General features: G+C 40.4%; 1 protein-coding gene across 1 annotated transcript in view; it reads right to left on the reverse strand.

Moving 5' to 3' along the window:
* LOC134215171 (protein G12-like) overlaps positions 1-9,378 on the reverse strand; it is a 32,074-nt gene extending 22,696 nt beyond the window's left edge. The window contains exon 1 of the mRNA XM_062694412.1: positions 8,550-9,378. Within this exon, the coding sequence (XP_062550396.1) occupies positions 8,550-9,006 (457 nt within the window). The 5' untranslated portion in view covers positions 9,007-9,378. The remainder of the gene's footprint in view (positions 1-8,549) is intronic.
* Positions 9,379-10,082: the final 704 nt, after the last annotated feature.

Here is a 10,082-nt window from a genome sequence, read left to right on the forward strand (position 1 = left end):
AAATGACCCCCGAAGAAAATTTCAAAAATGCACCTTCGTGAAAGAGGAAAACCTATACTTTCGTGTAGTAAGTGTTTTAGAGATACTGATTTTTTGAAAATAAGCCTCTTCGGACAAACACACCGTGTAGTAGGAACTATGTATGAACTCGATACAGTTATGATTTGCAGATTAACCCCGAACGGGAGGCTGTTGGTATTCGTTTGCATTCCAAATAGTTAAAGTTTGTGTCATTAGCTCTAGGCAGTTATTGCCAAGGTGTGCAACCTCATTTTGGTATATTCGCATTCCAAGTAGTTCTTATTGTCATGGGTTCCAGGTAGTATACTAACTTCATTCATATCACGTACGAAACTGTTTACTCCTTGGAAATGCAAAATGTGTATAAATTGGAACGAGATAATTTCACGATAAAAACGTAAGGAAAAAACGGCGCTATATTAGATCATGTACCGTGTTACCGCCTTACCTTACCTTACCATGTTACCGCGTGTAAGCCTAGAAGCCTTACTCCATAAATTTCTAGGATGGCAATTAGCATATGCCATGAACGCATTTTATTCTATGGACCACAAAGGAAAAGTACCACATTTAAAACAGATTGATATATCTCTGGTTAAGCATGTAGATCCAAACGTCTTACTTCCGGGTTTTCCTGGATGACCATGAAAATTTGAAATAACGCATTCTATTCTACGTACCATAAAGGGCATGTTCAACTCTTCAAACAGGCCAAACGATCTCTAGTTAAGCGTGCAGGCCTTTTCCAGGGTTTTCTTGGATGACCTTGGATGGACGCATTCTATTATTTGTACCACAAAGGGGTTGTACCACTTTTAAAACAAGTCGAAAGATCTCTGGTTACGCGTGTAGATCTTAAGGCGTATTCCAAAGTTTTCTTGGATGACTATGAACCTATGCAATGGACGCATTCTATTCTATGTGCCACAAAGGGGTTGTACCAATTTTGAAACAAGCCGAAACAGCTCTGGTTACGCGTGTAGATCTAAAGGTCTATTCTAGAGTTTTCTTGGATCACCGTGAACCTATGCAATGGACGCATTCCATTCTATGTACCACAAAGGGGTTGTACCACTTTTGAAACAAGTCGAAAGATCTCTGGTTACGCGTGTAGATCTCAAGGCCTATTCCAAAGTTTTCTTGGGTGACTATGAACCTATGCAATGGACGCATTCTATTCTATGTGCCACAAAGGGGTTGTACCAATTTTGAAACAAGTCGAAAGATCTCTGGTTACGCGTGTAGATCTTAAGGCGTATTCCAAAGTTTTCTTGGATGACTATGAACCTATGCAATGGACGCATTCTATTCTATGTGCCACAAAGGGGTTGTACCAATTTTAAAACAAGCCGAAAAAGCTCTGGTTACGCGTGTAGATCTTAGGGTCTATTCCAGAGTTTTCTTGGATCACCGTGAACCTATGAAATGGACGCATTCATTCTATGTACCACAAAGGAGTTGTACCACTTTTGAAACAATCCGAAAGTGCTCTGGTTACGCGTGTAGATCTTAAGGCGTATTCCAAAGTTTTCTTGGATGACTATGAACCTATGCAATGGACGCATTCTATTCTATGTGCCACAAAGGGGTTGTACCAATTTTGAAACAAGCTGAAAGAGCTCTGGTTACGCGTGTAGATCTAAAGGTCTATTCCAGAGTTTTCTTGGATCACCGTGAACCTATGCAATGGATGCACTCCATTCTATGTACCACAAAGGGGTTGTACCACTTTTGAAACAAGCCGAAAGATCTCTGGTTACGCGTGTAGATCTTAAGGCGTATTCCAAAGTTTTCTTGGATTACTATGAACCTATGCAATGGACGCATTCTATTCTATGTGCCACAAAGGGGTTGTACCAATTTTGAAACAAGCCGAAAGAGCTCTGGTTACGCGTGTAGATCTTAGGGTCTATTCCAGAGTTTTCTTGGATCACCGTGAACCTATGAAATGGACGCATTCATTCTATGTATCACAAAAGAGTTGTACCACTTTTGAAACAATCCGAAAGTGCTCTGGTTACGCGTGTAGATCTTAAGGCCTATTCCAGGGTTTTCTCGGATGACCATGAACCTATGCAATGGACGCATACTATTCTATGTGCCACAAAGGGGTTGTACCAATTTTGAAACAAGCCGAAAGAGCTCTGGTTACGCGTGTAGATCTCAGGGTCTATTCCAGAGTTTTCCTGGATCACCCTGAAACTATGCAATGGACACATTCTATTATTTGTACCACAAAGGGGTTGTACCACTTTTGAAACAAGTCGAAAGGTCTCTGGTTACGCGTGTAGATCTTAAGGCGTATTCCAGAGTTTTCTTGGATCACCGTGAACCTATGCAATGGACGCATTCTATTCTATGTACCACAAAGGTGTTGTACCACTTTTGAAACAAGTCGAAAGGTCTCTGGTTACGCGTGTAGATCTTAAGGCGTATTCCAGAGTTTTCTTGGATCACCGTGAACCTATGCAATGGACGCATTCTATTCTATGTACCACAAAGGTGTTGTACCAATTTTGAAACAAGCCGAAAGAGCTCTGGTTACGCGTGTAGATCTTAGGGTCTATTCCAGAGTTTTCCTGGATCACCGTGAACCTATGCAATGGACGCATTCATTCTATGTACCACAAAGGAGTTGTACCACTGTTGAAACAAGTCGAAAGATCTCTGGTTACGCGTGTAGATCTTAAGGCATATTCCAGAGTTTTCTTGGATGACCGTGAATCTATGCAATGGACGCATTCTATCCTATGTACCACAAAGGGGTTGTACGACTTTTAGAACAAGCTGAAAGAGCTCTGGTTACGCGTGTAGATCTTAAGGCGTATTCCATAGTTTTCTTGGATCACCGTGAACCTATGCAACGGACGCATTCTATTCTATGTACCTCAAAGGAGTTGTACCACTTTTGAAACAAGCCGAAAGAGATCTGGTTACGCGTGTAGTCTTAAGGCCTTTTTCAGAGTTTTCTTGGATCACCGTGAACCTATGCAATGGACGCATTCTGTTCTATGTACCACAAAGGGGTTGTACCAATTTTGAAACAAGCCGAAAGAGCTCTGGTTACGCGTGTAGATCTCAGGGTCTATTCCAGAGTTTTCCTGGATCACCCTGAAACTATGCAATGGACACATTCTATTATTTGTACCACAAAGGGGTTGTACCACTTTTGAAACAAGTCGAAAGGTCTCTGGTTACGCGTGTAGATCTTAAGGCATATTCCAGAGTTTTCTTGGATGACCGTGAATCTATGCAATGGACGCATTCTATCCTATGTACCACAAAGGGGTTGTACGACTTTTAGAACAAGCTGAAAGGGCTCTGGTTACGCGTGTAGATCTTAAGGCGTATTCCATAGTTTTCTTGGATCACCGTGAACCTATGCAACGGACGCATTCTATTCTATGTACCTCAAAGGAGTTGTACCACTTTTGAAACAAGCCGAAAGAGATCTGGTTACGCGTGTAGTCTTAAGGCCTTTTTCAGAGTTTTCTTGGATCACTGTGAACCTATGCAATGGACGCATTCTATTCTATGTGCCACAAAGATGTTGTACCAATTTTGAAACAAGCCGAAAGAGCTCTGGTTACACATGTAGATCTCAGGGTCTATTCCAGAGTTTTCCTGGATCACCCTGAAACTATGCAATGGACACATTCTATTATTTGTACCACAAAGGGGTTGTACCACTTTTGAAACAAGTCGAAAGGTCTCTGGTTACGCGTGTAGATCTTAAGGCGTATTCCAGAGTTTTCTTGGATCCCCGTGAACCTATGCAATGGACGCATTCTATTCTATGTACCACAAAGGTGTTGTACCAATTTTGAAACAAGCCGAAAGAGCTCTGGTTACGCGTGTAGATCTTAGGGTCTATTCCAGAGTTTTCCTGGATCACCGTGAACCTATGCAATGGACGCATTCATTCTATGTACCACAAAGGAGTTGTACCACTGTTGAAACAAGTCGAAAGATCTCTGGTTACGCGTGTAGATCTTAAGGCATATTCCAGAGTTTTCTTGGATGACCGTGAATCTATGCAATGGACGCATTCTATCCTATGTACCACAAAGGGGTTGTACGACTTTTAGAACAAGCTGAAAGAGCTCTGGTTACGCGTGTAGATCTTAAGGCGTATTCCATAGTTTTCTTGGATCACCGTGAACCTATGCAACGGACGCATTCTATTCTATGTACCTCAAAGGAGTTGTACCACTTTTGAAACAAGCCGAAAGAGATCTGGTTACGCGTGTAGTCTTAAGGCCTTTTTCAGAGTTTTCTTGGATCACTGTGAACCTATGCAATGGACGCATTCTATTCTATGTACCACAAAGGGGTTGTACCACTTTTGAAACAAGCCGAAAGAGCTCTGGTTACGCGTGTATATTTTAAGGCCTTTTCCAGAGTTTTCTTGGATGACCATGAACATATGCAATGGTTGCATTTTATCCAATGTATCACAAAACAAAGGTCCAAGCTCCAGGAGGTTCTCGAAAAACTTTAAAGCCTTGAAAATAATAATGAACGTCTTACTGTGCGTCATCAAGGATCTTTACCACTTATGACTTCTTGATTTCTTGGCGTACCAAGAACATCTTGAGGCCTCAGCCTTCAAACAATGGGACGACCATGATAACGAAAACAATTTGGACGACCCTAATACCGAAATAGGTAAAAGACACATCTTAAGACTAAAAGTGTGTTAAATATCAAACTTTGCTTACCTTAAAGATTGCAAACTTTTTTTACGCTCCAAATTCCAAATAGCGCTCCCTCCTTTTACGCTCAAAATCACAAATAACGCTCCCTCTTTTTACGCCCTAAATTCGAAATAACGCTCCCTCTTTTTACGCTCTGATTCAATTTACGCTCCCCCGTTTTGGGCGCAAAAAGAGGTTTTGCAGTACTAGATTTAAAATAGTCCGATAAATCTTAAAGTGACGGGTGTAGATTTTAAGGCCTAACTCCAGGGGTTTCTTGAATGACCCAGAATCTCTTACGATGGTTCATTCTATTCTAACCATCCAAAAGGATGGTGTTACGCGTGTAGATCAGAGGACCTAACTCCAGGGATTTCTTGGGTGACCGAAAACCTCTGCCGTTGACTTATTCTATTCTTCACATCCAAAAGGGCATGTACCACATTTAAAACAGTCCGATTGATCTTTAGTTACGCTTGTAGATCTGAGGACGAAACTCCATGGATTTCTTGGATGACCGAAAACCTCTGCCGTTGACTTATAATATTCTACATCTACACATCCAAAAGGATTTATTGGATGCCCAAAAATCTATGCTGAAAAAAACTCGCATCTATTCTTGCTTTTTTTTCTATTCTTCAATTTCACTCCTTGCACCTTGCACCTCTCACGTCTCGTTTTTCACTTCTCACATCCCATTTATCAATTGTCATATTTCTCTTCATGCTTTTTTACTCATTTCTCACAAAGTATCTCGCTTACTACTTCTCCCTTTCTACTACTTGCTTCTCGCTTTTCACTGATCACATCTTATTTCGCACTTTTTGCTGCTTGCCTTTCGCTTCTCACTTCTCAATTCTCATTCTTTTTTCTTGCTTCTCCCACCTCACTCCTCAGTTCTCATATCCCAAATCCAGCTTACAATTCATGATTGATTATAAAACTATTTAGGGCTTTTTAGTCGAATTCTGAATTCCTACTTCTCACTTGTTGTTTCTCACTTCTCATCACTCATAACTTCTCACTCATCACTTTTCACTTTTATTTTATCACTTTTCAATTTTTACTTTTTAACTTTTTAATTGATAATATTTTAAAAATAAATTATTATCGGCACACGCCCTTCTCAAACAATGACATCCATAGTCAAGCACATTAGATGGGCGCGTTTTACCCTGCATGCAGAAGTTTTAATAAAATGTATGTTTTTCTATGAAAAATGTAGTAAAGTTAACTTTTTAGTAAGTTGGCACAATCTTTACTAATTTGTTTTTCCAGACATGTGCAAAGATTATTGAAAAAATGTTTTTATCTACTGGAAAATCCTTAAGGGAACGGAAGCTTAAATTTTATCAAAAAGCGGAAAAAAACAAATTTATTTTTAAAAATTTTATTATAAATGTCTTGACTATTATTTTTAATTTGTTGATCTAAAAACATGTTTAGGCGCCAGCTGCCATCGGTTTTGTAACTTAATTTAGCCTAATAACCCAGAAAATGCAATGGCTCGTATTAGCTGACTGGCGCATTTTAAACCTAGTTCCCTACCTAGCTTACGACACGATTCACCAGCATAATTTTAGTTTTCGGTTGATCGTCATTTCCTTTAGCTCTTTTGCTATCAATATTATTTTTTCCCATCGAGAATATTCTCATCGTATACCGTCGTGCGGGGCTTCTTTTGAAAAATCAGGGGCTACTTTGGACATTTTAAAACAAGAATTTTAACGAATCGGGTGTCTTGTTGATAGTTGGATGGCAACTTTCTGTTTCAAATTTGGTATTTTTTCCGTTTATTTTTTTCAAAAAATCAAAAATCCAAAATCCCCGGAATCAAAAGAAGCCCTGCACGACGGTACCCGAACTTTCGGAAATTCGACAGCTTTTAGATTAGGTAATCCTGATCCATGTGCTTCTTCCAGCACTGGGAGAGCTGCAGCTGCTCGTTCGGTCGCTGCAGTATCACCCAGACCACCTATTTCAGGTACAAACATTTTTACCCTTCTCTAGCTCGCGGTAAACTTTTCAATAGCAGGTGACCCCTCCAACTGGGTCTCAAGGCCGGCTTACTACTGGGCAATCGGAGGGGCTTCGCGAATAACGTGCAGTTTATTGGCACCTTTCTCGTGTTAGTTGAAAATGAATTCTATTGTGGATGAAAATTATGGGTTTATTAAATATACGGCGGGGTGGTGGTAGTAGTCGGAAGGAGAATCTGGTGGATCGGATAGCAGATCGTCTTGGCTTGACGGTACGATCTGCTTCTCACGCAAGCGTCTTCCCACTTTGGCTTACATCGACAGAGCCCAGGACGATACCATAATGACTCTGGCGAGAGGGGTCCTCTTTTACGGTTAGGGCACCGATTCGGGCACGAGGAATCGCTCTTTGATGAATTATAGCCGCGCACGACGTTTTGATGTCCTTTACGGTTTAATGCTTCAGAGATGTCTTTTCAGTCTTGACAATATCAAAACACTGTTATTTAATCTTGTCCAACGTTTCGGTCCGGTTGGGACCTTCCTCAGGGACTTAATTCTTACAGGTTTGATTGGTTGAGCAGAACCACAGTTGAGGATAAACCTGTCAGAATTGAGTCCCTGAGGAAGGTCCCAAACGGACCGAAACGTTGGACAAGATTAAATAACAGTGTTTTAATTTTGTCAAGACTGAAAAGCCATCTCCGAGGCATTAAACTAGAGTCGAAATTAATAGCTTTACGGTTAAGGCGTAGTGGCCAGCTAGGGACCACTAGGCCGATCGTGTGCTTCGCCAACCGTAGGCTGGCACACAAAATGGAGTTGTACCGTGAGGTACCACAAAAGGTCCTGTTAGGGTACCGGGGAAAACGTTTAACAAATGCCGTACTGATTGAACTTAATCTCACACCCGTATATTTCTACCACTCACTTAATCACTTGGACACTTTAACAATTTACTTCTTTCGATCCGAAGCACACGAACGCCAGAACTAAAGTCAGGGATGGCGGAATCTGATTGCGCCTCAATCACTCCCAAGATGGGATTTTTCTTTTATTACCACCCCCTTTTGTTCCTCGATTTGCGCGCGCCTGCATGTCGTGTTGTTGCACCCATTAATGTTCAACATGTCTCCTCTTTGTACCCACACTACTGTTATACAGTTCAAATTTACAAAAAAAAAACTAACGCTACTAACATTTTTTTTTATTTTATTAACATTACTAACCCAACACTTAACAACCTTAGAAACGTAACAATAATTAAAAAAAAAAACCCTGATTAATCCACCTAGTGGTGTTGGTGCCTTTCTCGTGTAAAAATAATACTAAAAAATATGAGTGAGTGTTTTTTAGCGTGTTTTGCGCATAGAAAATAGTATTTTGGCCCTAACTTCTGATCCCATAGTCCAATCTGGCCAATTTTCAATAGCAACCATTGGGACAGGATTCTCAGTCGAATGGAACTTGTTTCGAGCCAATGCTAAGTTCCAAAAAGTGTGTCTACAAAATTTTGTACACATACACACAAACAGACATCACCTCAATTCGTCGAACTGAGTCGATTGGTATATAACACTATGGGTCTCCGAGCTTTCTATCAAAAGTTTGGTTTTGGAGTGATCATATAGCCTTTACGTATACTTTGTATACGAGAAAGGCAAAAAAATCCATTCAGTATATTTGAGCCAGGTTATTAACACTTTCTTCAAAAAGAGAATGTTCTCACTGAAAGAATTTTAAATTCATCAAAATGTATTGTTGATAGAACATTTGATTGCATCTATGGAGAGGGACTTCATTTCGACAGAAGGACGCGGAATACCTATGTTTTACTATAGTAGCTACTCACAATTGCGTATAGTGTCATCCGGTTCGACAAACACATCCTCCACGTCGAAGCGCAGGCACAGGTCTTTCCACACTTGTTCCGCGCTGAAACCAATGCTGCCCAGATACCGATGGAAACTTTGCACCTCGCTCAGGTTCATAATTTCCAGCTTTATTTGCGAGTAATCTTCGCTGGAAACATAGTCAAAGGCGTTCTCCACCTCAACATCGTAGTGGTAGTAGTACTGCATCAGCGTTTGCACGTCGTCAAACGGAATCAGGTCGATAAAGTCCATTATATCTTGCTGCAGGTGGTGCGGCGGTTGCTCCTCGATGTGCCGAATCGTCGGCAACTGATAGCCAAATATTTGCATCGTTGCCGGCAACGATGATAGGAAGGACAATAGCGTTGCGAGCGCTGCAACCACTACGGTCGATGAAGTTCTGGCCGTTGATAGGAACGTGCTCCTTCTCTTCATGATTAGTTCGGGTAATTAATTTACACAGGCCGTGTCCCCTAATTGAGACTCGTGGAAATTGGCGGCGTTGGAGATGATGGTCTTTTCTCAAAATATACTTTGGTTAACGAAATCACGTGTCATTCATGTTTGCACTGTCTGTCAAACTTGACTAGAGATGATCATAGTATAAAAACAAGTGTCGATTAAGAATGATTATTTCTTCGGTGTCACCCTTCAGGACACCCGCGTGAACTCCAGGAAAACAGCACCAAACTGCAATTTCATTTGATCTTTCAACACAGTCCGACTAAAGCAGGACTACACCTGGACTTGGACGAATTTTCACACCGCTCAAAACGCTTTCTCCTGAAATCAAATAAACTTCTCGCGAACGACTCCATCAACGGACTGAAAATTCCCCCTCGCGAGAGTTTATTGGATCTGATACAAAATTTGCGCTTCACAGTGGGTTAGAACACTTTTTAGAACGAAGAAAAATGTGAACTTTCTATAGCGTAGGATGGCTTTGGGACAGTTGATTGAATGGCGTTTAGTCAAATGTCATTTAAGCGAAAGGATATTTAGTCGAAGGGACATTTAGTCGAATGGACAGATAGTCGAACGGACAATTGGGCGAATGTACATTTAGTCGAAAGGACATTTTGTCGAATGAATATTTAGTTGAATGGACATTTAGTCAAATATTGAAAGTAAACTTTAGCATGATAGGTAATTTAGTAAAATGAATAATTGGTCAATGGATTTTTAATGTGTGTAGATAATTATTTTAAGGTTTTTAGTGGAATTTCTTCACTTGTCATAAGACGAGTTAGTACTATCCCATTTAATTCCACCACTTGATAGTAACTTTACAGATACGTATTTTGATCGTCTTCGGTATCTCGAACTTGACTCGAATTGAAGAAACTGTTTTCTGCTAATACTATAAACCTAGCAAATTAAATTAGAATTTAAGTTTTAACTAGCTTTATGACAAATAGATTTTCGTATAAACTCGATTAAATAATCCCAAGATACATGGACGAATTGATTGGAAGAATTCAAGGACGTGTGAAAGTTTAATCAGCAGCGGA

Source organism: Armigeres subalbatus, chromosome 2 (genome assembly GCF_024139115.2).
Source record: "Armigeres subalbatus isolate Guangzhou_Male chromosome 2, GZ_Asu_2, whole genome shotgun sequence".
Lineage (NCBI taxonomy): Eukaryota > Metazoa > Arthropoda > Insecta > Diptera > Culicidae > Armigeres > Armigeres subalbatus.